Below are 20,157 nucleotides of genomic sequence, written 5' to 3'. Positions count from 1 at the left end.
AAGCTTCACGCATAAATCTTTTTATAGGCACATGAATTTCTTTCAACTTTTGCCTCTTGTCATTTGTGCATTTTATTGTGAACCGAGAGTGCAACAGCATTTGCTTCCTCAGCATTTTTTGAATTTCATTGTTAAACTGTGGTCAGTCTTTTTCGTCCACTTACTCAGCACATACTTCTTCAGAGTATGCTTTTCGATCCGTTTAAACTTCGCCCATAATTTCTCTACGTCCATCGTACTGGAACAAAATTATGTCAATTCATTGTCTAAGTAGGATGCTAACAACTGTCTATCTGCTCTTTCTAGCAAAGATACTGTTGTAGTCTTCTTTATGGAGCTATTAACTTTAGTAACCCAAGTCTCCATAATGACGTTTTCACTATTCCCTGCTTCTGTACTGTCAATTAGGATAGGCCTGTTTGTAGCTACAAGATCCAAAAATATTTCCATTGCATGTGGGCTCTTGAAAAAGCTGCTCAAGATATGTTTTCAGAAAACATGTTCAAAAGAACTTCACAGGCCTGTCTGTCTGTACCCCCTGTAATCAATCCATAGACATCCTACTCTATACTTGGTAGGTTAAAGTCGCCTCCAACTAGTATTACTTGTATGTATTTCCTCACTACTGGTCATAGACTTTCTGCCATTGACTCTAAAACCATCACAGTGGAATTGGATGGCCTGCAAAATCATCCAAAAATTAACTTGATTTCACCTAGCCTTGTTATATACGACCACGGAACTTCAATGCCACGCTGAAACAATGTTCTAGTCAATTGCAATGAACACACCCCCTCCTGTAGCATCTAATCTATCTTTTTGATATACGTTCCATGAATCACTAACTATCTCAGAGATTCATACTTGGGGTTTCAGTCATCTCTCAGTGCCGAGAATAATTTGAGCGTGAGTAGTTTCCTGGAGGGTAGTAAATTTGGAAGCTTTGTTACAAATGCTTTGAGAATTCACTAATAAAATTTTGATAGTGGAACTGTCTTCACTCTGAACACAGTCTGATTTAGCTATCCGAGTCGTCTCGTGAGTGTTAATCAGAGAACCTCGACCTTCTGCCTAGCCTAAAAAACCTCCATGTGCACCTGAGTAGCTACTTCCTTTGTGAAGACTAAACTATTTGTCTAGGGAAAGTTTCAGCTATTAAGCAGCTGTCAGAAAAAAAATTGAAGCAGTTTCTTTAGTCTAATGCGCAGATTTTTTTTGGAAAAATTGCATCAGTGCAAAGTTTCTTTCCATTAAGTTACAGTTATTTGAAACTTTACTACCAAATATGAGTTTCACATCAATCAGTCCATTGCAGTGATTCATTTATAACTTGTAGCAGAATCTTATTGCAATAATTTGATTTATTGGGACCAAAAATGTATTATTATGCCAATACAAGACTGAAATAATCACTTTGCGTAATAGCTGTATCATGTGAAGGAATTCATCCGTCTGGTGTATAAAATCGTAATCAGCAATTTCCCTATGAAGTGAATGTTTGATTTAATGACCATTTGTCATGGTTGTGGGCTGTAGTGTCAACTGGATTAATTGACACTGACATTTCTAATGTGTAGGATATAATATGGAAGGAAAGAAGACACCACATTTGGTGTAACAGGTTAGACTTGCTGTTGGAACTAAAACTAGAGCAAAACTTATCAGATGAATTCGCAGTTGTGAATATTGACCCCAATCGTATGTAGAATGGAATGATAACTATGATAATTTGTGCAGGACCAGGACTCGAACCCAGATTTCCCACTTATTGCGAGCAGTCGCCTTACCATTTGGCTATCCATACACGACTCACAACCAGACTCAACCTGGATGTGCCAGTGCAGATCGTAGGCGCATGGTTGATGACATGTGGAAGTTTGAGTCTGGCTGTGAGTAATGTATGGATAGCCAAATTGTAAGATGACCACTCATGATAAGCGGGAAATCCGGGTTCGAGGACAGTCCTGCACAAATTTTCATTGTCATAATTCCATTCTACAGCTGATGGTGGTCATTATTCACAATTATGAATTCATCTGATGTGTTTAGTAACGGCTGTCGTCGTTGCAGTGCATCATCATCGAAATAACACTGGCACTGCAAAATCGTAGAGGCAAAACTGTTCACTATCCATGCCAATGGATACTAAAAACTTGATATCTATGGTCGATTGGGACTTGCTTCATTTGTGGTGACTGCAATTGTTATTTTCTTCAGAATAGAAATTATGTAGATTAAGAAGATCAAAATGTTGATGCAATTTGCAATCTAGCAAGTGATTTCTCAAAATTTAAACTTGTTCATAAACTGGACAGAAATGTGTGAAACCTACAGGTAGATGAAATCAGTTAACAAATTTCACGGATGATACCAAGCTGTGAGTGAAGCAACTAATTATAGGTGCTGGCAACAACTGATGTAAACTGAATTTGATTGTTTTCAGATGCTGAATGTTAATAGAAAATCACATCCATGTATGTAATTTTTTAATTTCCAATATCCAAATTACAGTTAGCCATCTTAACTGCAAAGTGTAACTAATTTCCATTTTTGAAGAATTTATGTTGAAGTGGAGGTTATTTACAGTTGTGTGAAATAAATATGTTGTACAATATATGATTCTTCTGGGTGATTGTTGCTTCTTGTTTCCAAGGCATGGACCTTCAAACCTTGGCTTGTCAAAACATGTTCCAAGCATTTTGAAACTTCTGCATGATCCACTTCCATCTGTGAGAGATGCAGCTTTTAATGCATTGACTGAAATATATCGACATGTAGGGGAAAAATTTCGACAAGATATCCAACGTCGCTGCAGTGCCAAAGATACTAAGTAAGTTTTTATTCTGTTGACTATGTGTACATTGTTTTCAATTCCTAAATACAGCTGATTAGACGTTGAATATTCTGTACGTGTGAAGTCCAGGATAGTAAATTATATTTCGGAAAAGGTTCAAATTGTGTTGTAGTCAATGAATGTATTATTATTGTGAATCACATCAATTTGAGTTTTTTTGATGTAGTTAAAAAATACCTGCAGAATTGTTGTTTATCTATTAACACTACTACGTGTATGTTTTTTTAGGATTGCAGTCCTTTTTTCGAAGTTTGACGAAATAAAAAATGAAGGTGGATTGCTTGCCTCAGCGTGTGGAGCAGAAGGTAAGATTATAATACTTAATTTTAAGTATGTCTCACACTTACTTTTTCCAGAATTTAAACTCTTCCTGGGTTGGTGGTGGAGGGGGAGAGAATAGTCTGTTGTTTTTGGTGCAGTGAATTGGTCTTGTTTTAAGTAGATGTATTAACTCCTAACGCCGGCCGCTGTGGCCGAGCAGTTCTAGGCGCTTCAGTGTGGAACCGCGCTGCTGCAACGGTCGCAGGTTCAAATCCTGCTTCAGGCATGGATGTGTGTGATGTCCTTTGGTTCGTTAGGTTTAAGTAGTTCCAAGTCTGGGGGACTGATGACCTCAGATGTTAAGTCCCATAGCGCTCAGAGCCATTTGAACCATTTTATTAACTCCTACTTTGCAAATAGCTTGTTGGGTCTCAAGGCATACTGTGTTAATCTATCATGAATTGTTTGAATATTCTTACATATTTCCAAGATATCAAATGATTTGTCCATACCCCTAATACTCTTATGGGGAAAGATAACTGGTGCTGCAAGGCATAGAGCGGTAATTAAAGTTCTTGGACAGTCTCTTGATTAGTTGTAGCATTCCCAGTTGTGGCATGGGAACTTGAAATAAATACATTTGCCTCTGTGGTGGTCCACACTTTATTTTGTAATTATACAAGAACAGCCCTTGACTGGTTGCAGAATAATGCTAATTGAAAACAGGAATTTGTTGGTAAACCAAAATTCTTGTTCATTGATGTTAAGGGTAGAACCAAGCTGACCACATCCATTGTTGAAGTTCATTGTCAAGCTAACCTTAAACATTGCCAAGCAATACCAAGTAGAAGTTGAAGCACAGTACTGGCAGTGCTGCTTAGTATGTGGCTCTTTAATACACCACTCTGTGAGCACCAGTGATTTTGTTGCGCGCTGGAGTTCTTGGTGCCCTTCCAACCTCTTCTGTGCCCATTTTGGTGTCTAGCTGAGGTATTAAAAATAGTATGGGTACACGCACTGTAGGCAGTTGCACACCATGTTATAAAACCAGCTCTTAAAAGTGATGTGAGGAACGACAATAAATGGTGTTGTTTGGTGTTAACATGGGTACTATATTATAAGGATTTGCTAGTCAATGTTGCCTAGGTGTATAATTTATTGGTGAATACATCATGTTGCCAATGTGTATCTGTGCATGATTATGTAACAGCACCATTCCAGTGTATTCTGAGATGGTTGATAGTTTGGAAGAGTCAGTGTGGAGAGTAGTGTGAACAGTGTAATACTTAGCACAATCCCCTGTCATGTCATCTCTTGGTGTTGTGGCTCTCTCTCACACACACACACACACACACACACACACACACACACACACACACACACACACACACAATCATTCACTCACTATGAATGGGGGGGAGGGGGGGCGCCTTATCTCATTTCCTACTCCAACACCTAAGGGACTAACCAGCTTTGTGCAGGCTCATGATGTGACCCTTCTCAATCACATCCAGGTGCTCAGACTACATACTGACATTTCACCAAGGCATTATTGCACTTTCCAAATTACTATCTTAGCAGAAGCAGGGACTGCAGAAATTCACATTAATATTTTGCTTGGAGCACACCTGCTCTGGAGGAGGCTGGTGGTAAGAGGGACAAAAGTCCAGCATTTTGACACCGAATGTTGAACTACCTCAAAAGTGATATTATTAACTTCTCAAGCACCCTGGACAAAGGTAGCTGGGCAGCTGATTGTAAGCAAATTTTTCAAAAATCATAGTTCTGTAGTAGTGAATGCTATATTTTTGTACAAAGTGTCAGGTGAAACGTTCAGAAATGGTCTCGTTACTCCTGGGGATATTATTGTAATATTTTATAGATAGCAGACTTAAGACTCATTTTACTATTAAGACTTTATTCAGAAAGAAAACTTGTACCAACTGCATTAAATTTTTCTCAATGTGAAATTTTTGAAACATTTGTACATACACAGAACAAAACGTTTGTACATACACAGAACAAAACATTTCTTTTCGATACACTCCTCCGCCTGGCTCTTAATGATGCTGACACATATTTTACAGAAGTGTCAGATGCAGTTTGTTCCTGCTATGTGGTATTTTCTTGGCAAAAGTCTGCCAGTGACTTAGTGCCTGTTTTCTTGTCCTCTTATATGCTCTGAATGATACCCAACAAATAACTGAAAGGAGAATTCTTCCACCATTTGGATTGATTGCTCTTTAAAGGATAGAAAACAATCATTAGATGTGATTGGATCCACTGTGTGAATTTTATGTTCAAAACATTGTCTGCTTCTTTATGTCACTAAGTATCCTTGTGAGCACACATTTACTTCTGTTGTTGAAGCAAGGTGGCATTTTGAGAATATCAGAACATCACTTGTGTCCTTTCATTCCAGGCAGAGGAGATACTCCCTTCTCTCAGAAATGGTCCTTTTTAGAGTCTGAGCTTGACAACTGTAAATTGTGGAAGATCTTTCCTGTTAGTCATGCAAGTGCCTACTGCTTTTATCTTATATGCACATAGATAATCAAATACAGCAGGTGAAATATAATAGCAGTACATTTATGTTACTTAGTGTCTGTCATGGTACTACTATAATAATGTATTAAAAAGTGCCATACAGCTGGCTACTCTGCCCTTTTCCCTGCGGATGCCTCCATTGTAAGTACATACCCAGTCAAAAGATCACAAGCACTAAGCATTTTTTATGCTGTACTTCTCTGTTGTGTGCTAGTCATTTACATTGAAAAATCAGTATGTCATTTTAAACCACACATACTTTCATTAACTGTCAAATATCCATAGGGAGTAAATGAAGAGGATGACATAAGAATTCAAATGACAAAAAATGAGCAAATTTTAAAATGATTATGAGAAATAATTTGTCATTGTTATTGAGCTGCAAGTTCAGCAAAATTGCTTTGAACTAACATAGCTTATCATCATTGCAGGAAAGGGATTATGCAGTGCAGATGTTTTGACCAGTAGTTACTTATTGTTGGCTTTTTCACAAGGTACATGTGAATTAGTTACCATGAAAAATGAGTAAATAATCTCAATTTTTGTCATAATCCACTTTACCCCATACACTGTTCACTCTCAACTTGTGTTATCTTCCTTGACTATTATTGGCCCACTGTATTGATTAATCTGTTGTTTTTTATTTTTATTCTCTGGCATAGACAATGAGAAACAATCCATTGGTGTGTAAGTCAGGTGAAAACACATGCCCACACTGGTCTTGTCTTTCACATGTTGTTTTGGGTGTTTTAAGCAGTAACCCCAGTGAAGGTGACGGCTCAAAATACTGTGCTTCTTCATTTACCTTTCATACAACCAATTTGTAGCATATTCCACATCTATAATAAAACTAAAAATTTTCTTTTAGGCTACACGATGTTGCAGACACTACTTTTTAAAAAGTAGTTGCTGACAAAGAGAATGAAATGGAATGTGAGCTATCAGTTTCTATGCTCAGCTTGACACAGACTGGCACCAACTGTCTGACCAGCTGTTGTTGCCTGAGCCCTGCTCGTGTGCTATCCACAATTGCATTACAGTAATTTGTTTTGTTTTACCTGAATATTCATTCTTTCTCAAATTCCTATGGCTGTAGTATCCAACCTAGTTGTTACACTTATTTCAATAACATTCTCTGTAGCTTGCAAAACTCACCTGCACTGTACAATTTTAATTTCTATATTCGGTTCGAGTATGTTCTAGAAGTATCTTCAAATGTCAAGTATCGTTGTACTGGAATGTTCTGTAGCTGTGTATATACTCTGTGTGTTCTGGCCGAAGGCAGTTTGCTCCGCACTCTTGTATGTGCAAGTGCTGAATATACCTTCGTTAAGTGAAGTTAGTGTTCGTCATTCATCTAATTACACCTTGTTCTACATGACATTATTCTGGTGGAGACTCTGGGTATTGGAACTTGTGATAGTGCACATTATTGACAACACAGTGGCTCCCATCATGTCACGACAGAGCCACCGTTTATGTGGCGAGAAACGTGAGTTCGAGCCATATACAACAGACCGCAATGTATCGGAGACAGAAGAAGAAGACGTTATGATGACAGCAACTGTGTGCCACCACGAGACATCCTTCCAGGTTCTCTGGTGATGATGGCCAAGATCCAAACAAGTGGCTGAAGGTTTATGAGCATATAGTCATATTTAACAAATGGGATGACACCGTGTGTTTGGCTAACATATTTTTCTACTTGGAGGGCACTGCCAAGCAATGGCATGAGAACAACGAGTAGTAGTTCACAAGCTGGGAAGTATTCCAGGTGGAACTGCGCAATTATTTCGGCAACACACAATGACAGAAGTGGAAGGCTGAAGATAAATTAAAGTGCAGGTCACAGCGTCCAGAAGAAACTACAGCATCCTGCATTCAAGACGTCCTGGAGCTGTGTAAAATGGTGGATCCTAGAATGAAGGAGGAAGATAAGGTTGCACATTTCATAAAGAGTGTTGCTGAGGACATGTATCAAGCCGTAATCCTGAAGGAGATTTCGACAGCAGACGACTTCATAAAATGGTCCCAGTATATCAAGACAATGCATCCAAAAAGAATTACACACAAAAAGTTTGAACGGCTTCCAAACATTGTATCGATGTCTGTGATGGAGGAAGCAACTGATTTCACAAGTGTTCTTTGCCAGATAGTGAGAGAGGAAGTTCAGAAGGCACTTGGATTGCATGGCGAGCAAAAAACCAAGACGCTTCAAGAGGTCATAAGGGAGGAAGTGGAACAGACATTGAACCCAATTTCTTGTCCTTCATTTCCCTTTAAAATGATAAAAAAGTCTAGATCCAGGTGGAGTTACGTTCCTACAATTCCACATGAGAAACCTGTTTGGGCACCAAGGAAGACTGACATCCAGAGGATCCAGGATAACCAACCAGTATGTTTCCACTGTGGATGTCTGGGACATGTGGTGCACTATTGTCGAGAAATGCGGCATCGCCATTATATAGATAGAAGGTATAATTATATCTTATGAGTACAGTAGAGGGCACGTTTATCAGGAGAGAAGATAAATTTTCAAGGAGATAACATAAATAGTCCTTTGCAGCAAAAATGTTTGTATAAACATATGCTGTATATTTAATGGTTCCTGAGGTAAATGCTTGAAAATTTTTATCATCATCAAACAATTTTCTTATGTTTATTACTATTTCATATCAGATACTTTCTGTTTATCAGTGAGATGCTTTGTGCGAGATAAAGTGTTAGGTTGCATCATTATAACTACTACCCTCATAAAGGTGCATAGTGAAGCAGCGAGACGAGTGTTGTGACATGTACTGAGAGTAGAAAAGTACACTGAAGGTGATAGTTGCTTTTTGTTCTTTTATTGTGAATTATTTAAAGTTGATTGTAAACTTTAAGCATACACACATTTGACAGGCTGTTTCCAAGACTGACAGTTTAAAATATAAATAATAAAAAAAGCTTGTAAACTGTGAATGTTAAAACAGTGCTCTTGAGTAAATTACTCAACAGAAATGTATTGGGTGGTTAAGTGAGCAATTGTTTCTCGTTGTTCATTCCATCAAAATATCTAGTGAGAAGAATTCAAAATTTAACAAATGTCTGCGTGAACGTCTGTGCTTCAAATGGCCATTCTACCATAATATTGGCCTTTCCTTCTGAAACACTGAGCGGATGTGTTTGTTGTTCTGCATTATGGACACTGTTTAATATGAAGTAGGAGATAAACTTCACTTGATTAACCACTACATCAGAATAATTCAGATATGAGACAGATTTGCTGAAAGGGTTGCTCTAAAATAGGTGCCCAATAGGGTGAATTGGCCTATGTACAGGAAAATGACTTTTTGAACAATGTGCATGACTGGATGTGTCACGTTATGTGTGTTCAGCTGCACTGCTGAGGATTTCACACTTTGACTCAGCTTTACTGTGTGAATTGCTAAAGAATTGTTGTCAGTGGTCATATTAAGAAGTCCATATGATGAATTATCGCATGATGTGGATAAAAATTAAGGTATTTTCTCAGTTGCTTCCAATGTGAGTCCAGATGATAGGACTCCTTGCTTGATAACCTCATGCTATTGGAGATGCCTCTATTCCAGGTATGCATCATCTGATAGTTGTCTTTTGCAGTCTTTAGAATGAAGATGTAAGACCATAACATTCTTGAATAGCTCCATAAATGAATTTTCTAAGCCAATCATTGAAACAGTTGGTAGGATGTCGAAAGAAGTGGATGGAGAACACTGCACTGATTTTTATATTTTCAACTGATTAATGTGTCTATAAATGTGACTAGGCTGAGACACGGAAAGAACAACAAACATAGCATGCTTTTGTTGTCTATATCGTTTGCCAGATTTCACATTGACTGTGGTTTTGGTGAGTCACCACTTTTAAGTTAGGTAACACTTTTTTTCTGGTTCAGTATTTGTAGAAGTTCTTTGTATTCCACAGTCATTGTCACTGTTGACCATTACCAACCAGCATACTTGCCTAGCTGTTCATAGGCATCAAAACCATTATGGATCTGAGCAAATATCAGTCGTGCCAAACTATATGTGGCAGAAAGTAGTGTTGCACCCAAGAGTGGATCAGATCAGTTCCGTATCTACTAAAGATGACCATATCCTTTATATTTGGACAGACTAAAGGAAGTTACTTTTAAAGCCAGATTATTAAAGTTCTTACACACAGTTGCCTTTCTTCACTTGTATACATTTACTGATCAAAGCAAGGGCCTCTGCCAGGTGCTTTTGTGTCCTTGAAGTGTGATTTCCTAATGAATTTTCTGTCTACAGTGCCGAAAATCTCCATGAATTGGGAGGTGGTATATTTATAGCACCAGACAAGAATCTTAAGTTAATTGAGCTAGGAATTGAGTCAGCATGTGAAGCAGGATACAAGTTGTAGTTTCCATTTGGACTCATTGGCAGAACTAAGAACTTCAAATAGAACTTCAGTTCGCTGGCACATATGTACAGTGTGTAAACGTTTAGATGGCAGACCTCTCCCTAGTCCTGAATCGGTAGAAGTCGGTAAACGTCGGGAGGCTTCGGTAGGCACGCAGCTTCGACTGCTGCCAACATTACGTAGCTGACTGTGTTGTACAAGGTTGCCATTGTCGTCTGCTTCATTATTGCTTTGCACTGTACTGTTCTGCGTGTTTTTATTGTGCAGTTGTGCTAAACATTATCAAAATGAGTGAAGAGGCAGTTGCTGGCCCATCTTGGGAGTCGCCAACAACCCCTACTGGTAGGCCTACGGTTAGAAGTAAATCAGTATTACGTAGCGATGCTCACAAAATTATATTGCGTGCGATTGAATGCTGCGAAAGGGAGCAGAAAAAATTGCTTCACCCCATTTACAAATCTTCAGTGAGAGCTGCTACATACACAGGACAAAGCATGCATAGCATTGGAAGATTCAAACAGTTTTTCAAGAATCATCCTGGCATATCACCACAAACGCCTGGCAAGAAAAGTTGAGTTTCCATTTCAGATCTTTTGTTCGCGATCACTTTGAAGGAGCTCCCTAATTCGTCCGAATTACCTTATATTTCATTTTTCCTAGCTACTGTATTTCTTTGTATGGAAACACCACTGGTTATTGTATTATTTCGAAACACATTCATATTACAGTACATTTCCAAATTCAAAAAAATACATGCAGTGCAGAAGGAATTTTCTTATAAATCTTTCTCTCTCTTTTAACTTAGGAAAAGAAGTGGAGAAATCGAAGTAATGATCGATGATTTCAACCAGCGTGTCATTCACGACACGATAGCGGAATTTTATTCAGTGCGGAAGATTGTGCCGAGCCTGCGAACACTGCTTCCAGTTTTGCACGACAAAATAGGCTGGAAGTGGAGCATTGTCTCACTGAGAAAAGTACTTTTGTCTATGGGATTCATATGGCGTAAGGTGGAAAACAAGAGGAATGTGTTGTTAGAACGTCCAGACATTGTGCACTGGCAATCTTGTTTCATTGTTGACATGAAGAACTTCAGGGAAGCAGACAGAGAAATATTTTATCTTGATGAATCGTGGATTGATAATAATATAACGTTTAATAAATGTTGGCAGAGGAAGGGTGACTTACGTGAAAAAAGTGTCGTTGGGGTCACTACATGGGGGAGCGCATAGTAGACATATATAGATTTTAATGTACATGACAATTTCAGTTTTGTTTACGAACAACATTTAAAGCGAGTTTTACTTCCAAGCCTTTCGTCTGCTTTTGTGTAAGCATGACGCGCAATTTGTAGTGCCAGCACTGCAGCTGGTAGACGCGCCTTGTCCCCTCCCCAACGGCTCCTCTCCCTTCGCCAGTCAACGCTTGCCTCCTCCTCTCCCCGCACTCCCCTCACAACTCTGCCATCTTACAGTTAACACACTGTACCCAAGGTGTGCCATAATAATTGAAGAAAATTTTAGCCACTCCATAAAAGTTTTAGGGAGAATTATAAACCTGTAATACAAAGTTCTCAGGTCTGCAGCTTGATGATATCTCAGAAAAAAAAGTGTGCTGTTTACAAGAACACCACTTGCATCATCTTCTTGTATGGAGATGGCACTGTTTTGTCTCTGTGTACTTTGTGCTTGGGTGCTCTCCATTCCCTCCTAGTACTGCTGCAAGGGTATACGTGGAAGACTGATGTCATTTCCAGCATGCTCAGTTACAGATCCTACCCTCTTTGTCATCTCAGCTGCACCAAGGCACTGGTAGCAGATACGCCAATCCCTAGTACCAACTATGTAAGGATGACACAGAAGTCACCTTGACTGCCAAAAGATGATGGAAGTGACAGGCACTGAAATGAGCTTCCACCTAACTGGAGTTGAGAACTTCTCACCAGGAAAGACAATGAGATAAAAAAAAAATTATAAGTGACAGGTGAAGTAAAATAACAAACAATGTTTTACAACATCTTTCTTAAAAAATTATCTGGAACAGATGGTTTGAACCTCTATCTGCAGTGAAAATACACTGCCTGACAAAAAAAGGTGAAGCACCTAGAGAAGGAAAAGATACAAGACTTCCCAGGTTGAGAGATTATGTGATCTTATTGTGGCAATTACAGATTACAAATTGGACTCGAATTTACAAAGAATTTGGCAGTAAGAGCCCACATATCAGCATGGCGTTGCACCTAGTGTGGTCTCAATGCATGCACTGATTTGGTAGGAACAAGCATCTGTGGTGTAGAGAAACACTGGAAGAGTTGAAAACAAAAGGAAGACATCAAAGTAGTTCAGGGATGGACTACTATGTTACTCGTAGGTTCGAACAACATGCTAGTGTTAAGTAGATGCTTCGGGAACTCAAATGGGAAATCCCCCTGCGGGTCCGGTGGTTAGAATAGGCCCGAGGTATTCCTGCCTGTCGTAAGAGGTGACTAAAAGGAGTCTCACGTTTCGGTCTTTATGTGATGCTACCCGATAGGGTTTGACCTCCATCTTCTAAATTTTCCCAAAGAGCGAGCCCATTGGGGGGAAGGGCGCCTTACATGGTGCATCGTGTCCACCTTGCATTGAGATCTTTAGCCCACTTTCTCATCGTCACATTGCAGTCCCCCTCGTTCTCCATCTCTGGGGCGAGGACACCTTCCTGGGTGCATTTTCCACCATGCACTATGCACTGTCGCTTTCTGCACTGACAGTGACCATGGACTTCCTTGCACCTCATATCCAGCACGGTAGCTAGTCCGTTGTGGTGGGGCCGCCATGTACCCTGTTGGTTGTAGCCCCCTGACCACACTGATGACACGCGATGAAACGGAGTACATCGTCTTTTGCTGGTGATCAAACACCAGCAGTCTCTAAGCTTTCACAGGCTCAATTCAATGCACAGAAGTACGACCCAAAATCATTCCCCTCCCAGGCCACACCATGGGAGGAACGCCAGGCTAAGGATGGCAGCGAATCCTATTCTCCCTGGTACCTAGTATGTATGTGAGCTGATGTGGAATCCTGTGTGTCCATGAACCCTCAGTTCTTTGTAGAGCATTTAGAGGACAAGTTTGGGGAGATGGAGGGCTTGTCCAAAATGTGGTCTGGGTCAGTCTTGATAAAAACAGCCTCCTCTGCCAAGTTACGGGCATTACTCGCTTGTGACAAATTGGGGAATGTTTCTGTTACTGTAATACCCCATAAGAGCTTAAATATGGTCCAAGGATCTTCTTTTATAGTCCGATGACGAGCTGTGCGCCAACTTAGAGCAACGAGGTGTCCATTTCATCCGGCGCGTCCACCGGGTCCAAGGGATAATCAGGTTACCACCGGTGCCTTCATCTTGGCTTTCGAGGGTGACACATTACCTGAGAAGGTGAAGGTGATGGTCTATCATTGTGATGTCAAGCCATATATCCCTCCCCCGATGCAGTGCTTTAAGTGCTGGACATTTGGCCATAGGTCTTCCCACTGTACTTCACCAACCTCATATGTTGAGATTGTGGTCGTTCGTCCCATCCCAATATTCGGTGTGCCCCATCTTTCATCTGTGTCAACTGCGGAGAGCACCATTCCCCTTGCTCGCTGGGCTGTAGGATCCTAGAGAAGGAAAGGAAAATAATGGAATACAAGACCCTGGACTGACTGACCTACACTGAGGCTAAAAGGAAATTTGAAAGGCTCCATTCCGTGTGTGTGACAACATTTTATGCTGCTCCTATAACTACTGTTAAAGCCCCATCTGTTGCACCAATTCCAGTCAGCTCTCAGAGCCATAAGACTACATCTGCCCCCTTGATGGTGGGGGCATTTCCCTCGCGGTTGCTCCCGCACCACCTACTTCGGGAGCAGCACATCCACCCCCACCCACCCACCCAACCGTTGGGGACATCAGTCCCCACTTCTGAGCCAGAGAATTATAAGTCTTCTTCGGCTCCTCTCTCTAGGAAGGGGTCCCTTGGGTCACTACCTTCCCAGGTTCCTACCAGTGGCAAAGTGGACACCTGCTAGTGGCTGAAGCAGCCACAGGTAGCTGGTCATAGGGCTTCATGGTCCTCCTTAGTCCCGGAGACTGAATCAAAGAAGCCCTACAAGTTCTGCGTCTGAGGATGAGGTGGAGATTATGGCATCTGCTGAGTACTTAGATCTCGCCGGACCTTCAGAGACTATGGATATAGACTACTCAGGCAAAAAGTCGGTGGCAGCGGGTGACTCTGAGGCATAAAATGCCTCATTGAATGTTCCACGTCTTCCCAGTCTCACGATAACGTCATCCTCCAGTGGAATTGCGGCGAATTTTTCCACCGCCTGGCTGAGCTACGGCAGCTGTTAAGCTTTACACCTGCTTTCTGCATTGCCCTCCAGGAAAACCTGGTTCCCAGCAATGCGGACACCTGCCCTCCGTGGCTATAAGGGATATTACAGGAACCGTAGTGACTATAATCGAGTGTCAGATGGAGTTTGCGTTTATGTCCTAAACTTGGTAGTGAAACGGTGCCCCTTCAAACCCCTCTTGAAGTTGTTGCTGTTAGGATAAGGACAATGTGGGGAATAACTGTCTGCAATGTATATCTTCCTCCAGATGGTGCAGTACCCCACAACACATTGGCTGCACTGATTGCTCAACTCCCTAAACCTTCCTACTTTTGGGAGATTTTAACTCTCATAACCCTTTGTTGGGTGGCACCATGCTTACTGGCTGAGGCAGAGATGTCAAAACTTTACTGTCTCAGTTCGACTTCTGCCTCTTAAACACTGGGGCCGCCACACACTTAAGTGTGGCTCATGGCAGTTACTCGGCCATTGATTTATCATTTTGAAGCCCAGGACTTCTCCCATTTGTCCACTGGAGAGCACATGACAACCTGTGTGGTAGTGACCGCTTCCTGTCACTGCCCCGGTGTCAGGCCCATGGACGCATGCCCAGATGGGCATTAAACAAGGCGGACTGGGAAACTTTCACATCTGCTGCCACTGTTGAATCTCCCCAACGTGGTAACGTCGATGTGATGGTTGAGCAGGTGACTACAACAATCGTTTCTGCGGCGGAAAGCGTGATCCCTCGCTCTTTAGGGTGCCCCCCCGGGAAAGGCAGTCCCTTCGTGGTCACCGAAAGTCGCTGAAGCTATTCAGGAGCGTTGGCGAGCTCTACAGTGGGTCACCCTTCCTTGGAGCACCTCATAGCCTTTAAACGGCTCCATGCTTGCATTTGCCAACCTGTCTGATGACAGAAGCAGGAGTATTGGGAGAGATACGTCTCGACCATTGGGTGCCATACGTCACCTTCCCAAGTCTGGGCAAAGATAAAACGTGTTTTCGGGTACCACACCCCCAACAGGTGTTCCCGGTGTTAACATAAATGACATGTTCTCTACTGACACAAACGTGATTGCCGAGCACTTTGCTGAGCACCATGCTTGAGCCTCTGCATCGGAGAATTACCCCTCAGCCTTTCACACTCTTAAGCAGCGGCTGGAAGGGAAAGTCCTCTCTTTCACTACATGCCACAGTGAATCTTATAACGCCCCATTTACAGAGTGGGAGCTCGTCAATGACCTTGCACATTGCCCCAACACAGCTCCTGGGCCAGATCGGATCCACAGTCAGACGATTTAACATCTCTCATCTGACTACAAGCGACATCTCCTCATCATCTTCAACCGGATCTGGTGCGACGGCGTCTTTTCATCGCAATGGCGGGAGAGCACCATCATTCCAGTGCTCAAACCCAGTAAAAATCCGCTTGATGTGGATAGCTATTAGCCCATCAGCCTTACCAATGTTCTTTCCATGCTGCTGGAACGTATGGCATGTCGGTGGTTAGTCACGTGGCCTACTGGCTCCATGTCATAGCGGCTTCTGTCAGGGTCTTTCTACCACTGACAATCTTGTGTCCCTCGAGTCTGCCATCTGAACAGGCTTTTCCAGATGCCAACACCTGGGTGCCGTCTCTTTTGATTTACGAAATGTGTATGACACCACCTGGCAACATCATATCCTTGCCAGATTATAGGAGTGGGGTCTCCAAGGCCCGCTCCCGATTTTTATCCAAAATTTCCTGTCGCTCCATACTTTCCGTGTCCAACTTGGTGCCTCTCATAGTTCCCCCCATATCCAGGAGAATGGAGTCTCGCAGGGCTCTGTATTGAGTGTATGTCTATTTTTAGTGGCCATTAACGGTCTAGCAGCAGCTGTAGGGCCATCTGTCTCACATTCTCTCTATGCAGACGACTTCTGCATTTCGTACTGCTCCATCAGTACAGGTGTTGCTGAGTGGTACCTACAGGGAGGCATCCACAGGGCGCAGTCCTGGGATCTAGCCCATGGCTTCCAGTTTTCAGTCGTGAAGATGTGTGTCATGCATTTCTGTCAGCATCGTACCATTCATCCAGAACCAAAACTTTCCCTTAATGACGATCCACTAACTGTCATCGAGACGTATCGATTCTTAGGTCTGGTTTTTGACACTCGTTTGACTTGGTTTCCTCATTTTCGTCAGCTTAAATGGAAGTGTTGGAAGCACCTCAATGCCCTACGCTGCCTGAGCAACACCTACTGGGGTGCAGATTGCTCCATGCTGCTGCAGCTCTACAGAGCCCATGTTCAATCCCGCCTTGACTATGGGAGTGTGATTTATGGTTCGGCGGCACCCTCAGTATTGCGGTTGCTCGACCCTTTACACCATTGTGGAGTTTTCCTAGTGACAGGAGCTTTTAGGGCGAGTCTGGTGACCAGCGTACTGGTGGAAGCTGGAGTCCCTCCATTGAAGATTCGATTTGCACAACTGCTCGCCAGTTATGTTGCACACATTCATAGCTCTCCTGACCATCCTAGTTACTGTCTTGTTTTCACCACCACGACGGTTCACCTCCTGCATAGGCGGCCCAGATCAGGGCTAACGACTGCAGTTCATGTGCGATCGCTTCTGACTGAACTGGAGCCCTTGCCTTTACCACCTCTCCTCGAGGTCCATTCATGTACACCTCAATGGTGTACCCTCGCCATCGCCATCCTTTGGTAGTTACCATCCCGGAGTCCATCTATACCCTGGAATGGTCCAGTCGTTCCTTGGTGTTTGTCTGGACCCCAGGACACGTCGGCATCCCAGGCAATGAACTTGCAGACAGGCTGGCCAAACAGGCTATGCGGAAACTGCTTCTGGAGATGGGCTTTGAACAAGAGGATATTTGGTGAATGGACTGGCCTTCCCCTTCCCCACTGAGCTCTGTTGGATGTGTTGGAGAGATGTATTTCAGCACTTCCATGTGCACCAACAACCATTCAGCAATTGTCAGCTGTGCTAGTGGAGGAATGGAACACTCTACTGCAAGAAGTCCTTACGAACTTTGTGGCCAGCATCGGAGCATGCTGCAGAGCAAGCATCGCTATCCGTGATGGTCACACACCGTATTAAGAACCATGTCCCACCTTTAGAATGCTCAGGGGACTGTCACCAGTTGTGGTGAATTCAGTGTAATTATTGTCTTGGAATTAGTGTTATTTCTGCTCATCTCATTTCATGTTTATTTCAGCTACCTTCTCTACTGTAGCAGTACTTGCTATGTATGGCCTAAGTTTCATGGAGCTATATTACTTGACAGTGACACATCATGCAAAAGTTACTTTCACCCTTAAGTTTTCCCCACCAGTGTGCTTTCAATCAATTTGTGCCATTTAAGATATGAAAGTACCTTATAAATGTTGGAATCTATGATGTATTACGCACTATATTACAAAAACCTGAAGCGTATGTAATATGTTGTATGAAGCCCCTAATAAAAACGGCATGTGAGCTTGTAGGGTGTCATGAAAAGTGAGGAAGAAGCCACTTCCAGAAGAAGCAACAAGCAAAACCTCCAATGTAACAGTAGTAGTTTTTCCTGTTTTATTCTCTTGTATGCAGACTGAGGTACAAATGTGGCTGAATAAGTAAGGTCAATGTGCAAAGCTGCTAATGAACAGGTCACTGCCATCCAGTTGGCAATGTATGTGGAATCGGCATATCCCATTTTGGCAGCTATGTTTCTCAAAACACAATCAGCAGATCAATCCTGCTAATGCTTCAGTTTTTTCCTAGCATCTGGTTTACAGTAAAAGGCAACAAAAGCCTTACTTTTAGATGAGTTATATACTTCAGTTGCTACATTTAATACGTAAGTTATATTCTGTTTGACACTTTATTGCATGTGGATATTATGTAATTCACTCCTTGGTGTGGTCCCCTTATTGTGTAGCATTGCATCAGTACATTGATTTGCAAGTGAAGAGATTTTAAAAGAAAGAAAAGAAGTATTTTCATTGTGGTGGGATCCACTCAAGCACTACTTTTCCAACTCTTCACTGAATTGAATGGGATCCATTCAAGCACTGCTTTTTCAACTCTTCATTGAATTGGAAATAATTTCAGTGCCTCTTTCAGTAATATGGCAATATGAAAATCTCTGAAGAAAAAGTGTAGTCAGTAGAGTGGGTATGAAAGACAATCATATTCCATATTTAGTATGATTGGTTTGGTTTTTATTTATATTACATTTATTAATTGATGTAGTTGTTGAATATGCAGTATGTTAGTGATAAAGAAACATATTAATTTTTATTGAGAGGTTACATTGTTGTATTCTACATAATGATTATTGATTTATTCTAGCCCTTTATGTTGACCATGCCTTTATCAAAACCTAGTGCTGGTAGTAAATGGAAAATTCTGCCGTTATTAGGAGAAAGGAGTATGTCACGATGATGTGGAAACTGTAGTTAAATTCATCTTCATTTGGGTTAAGAAAAATAAATCACATCTTTGCTCCACATATGATAGTTCATTTGCGTAAAAGGATATAGATTACATGGTGGCAGATTAAGGCTGGGTAAAGAAGAGTTTGTAGCTCAGTCTTATTAAACCAAAACTGATAACAATGCTGCATTGTCCTGCATGCAATGTGGAGTAGCAGTTGGTGTTGCTGAGTGGTGTGCTATGCTGTGGGTCACCAGTTCAAATCTAATCACCAGCAAATATTTGTTATTTAGTTTTTATGATTTCTAGAAGAGTCTCAGAATTACTTATGTGTGTAATGTTATCATGTTCCCAAATATTTTGTGTTTGTGTGAGTAGCAGCACTGTCTGTTTAGGAGGTAGCTCTGTTCTGTGTGTATGTGGTGTCCATAATAAATGTGCTTTCAATGGTAAATGTGTACTTCACTGACAACCCTGTGTTTGGATTTCGACATGATTGTGGTTTACAATGTGACATTGTTTGGTGGAGACACCCGGTATTTCAAAACATCTACATCACTGTCTCCCTAACTAGGCGATGTAAAAGCCATTGCATGCATGGATAGGAATCGGAATACAAGCAGTACATTGTTCCTAAGATCTGTACACTGAATTCCAAAACAGCAGTAAGTCACCTGCACATCAAGCCTCTATCAGTGTCTTCCAGGGACGCTGGTAAGGACTTGACGAAATGGTTGAAAAGATTCGACTGAGTTACCAAATACAACAGGAGGGATGACATGATGTGTTTGCCAGATGTGTACTTTTATGTGGAAGATACAGTCCAGGTGTAGCTCGAGAACAACGAAGAGAAACTTGATAGCTTAGACAAATTCCAGGCTGAACTGAAGAAAACATTTGCAGTCAGTCTGCCTAGCAGAACAACAAATGAACAGAGATCAGTGTAATGGGAAAATTATGTAGTCCTACATGTAGCATGTTTTGGACCTACGTCACATTGTGAACTGGAATATGACAGAACTCCACAAAATATCATATTTTATGAAAAGATGTGCAGAAGCTATGTACAAAGTTTTCCTGGTAAAGCATGTCGCATCAACAGAGGAATTCATCCAGTGATGCCAGCACATCAAAACAATGCTACAGAATAGAGCTGGACGAAAGAGCTATGATGAACCCCTGAATTTAGTCCCTATGGCCATTGCAGAAGACCACCATGACCTCGGCTCACTCCTATTTTAGGTAGTGACAGAAGAGGTACAGCAGTTTATGTGCAGCCTGAACTGTCTGACTGAGTAAGCGAGAGATAGCAGCCATGAATTTCT

At 41.7% G+C, this 20,157-nt stretch overlaps 1 protein-coding gene across 1 annotated transcript in view; it reads left to right on the top strand.

Moving 5' to 3' along the window:
• The window catches only part of LOC126471165 (CLIP-associating protein 1-A-like), a 247,583-nt gene that overhangs the window by 25,124 nt on the left and 202,302 nt on the right, over nucleotides 1–20,157 (top strand). Inside the window, 2 exon segments of the mRNA XM_050099268.1 lie at nucleotides 2,654–2,830; nucleotides 3,083–3,159. Coding sequence (XP_049955225.1) covers nucleotides 2,654–2,830; nucleotides 3,083–3,159 — 254 coding nt within the window.

This window comes from Schistocerca serialis, chromosome 3 (genome assembly GCF_023864345.2).
Source record: "Schistocerca serialis cubense isolate TAMUIC-IGC-003099 chromosome 3, iqSchSeri2.2, whole genome shotgun sequence".
NCBI lineage: Eukaryota > Metazoa > Arthropoda > Insecta > Orthoptera > Acrididae > Schistocerca > Schistocerca serialis.
This window is presented reverse-complemented; position numbering and strand designations above follow the sequence as displayed.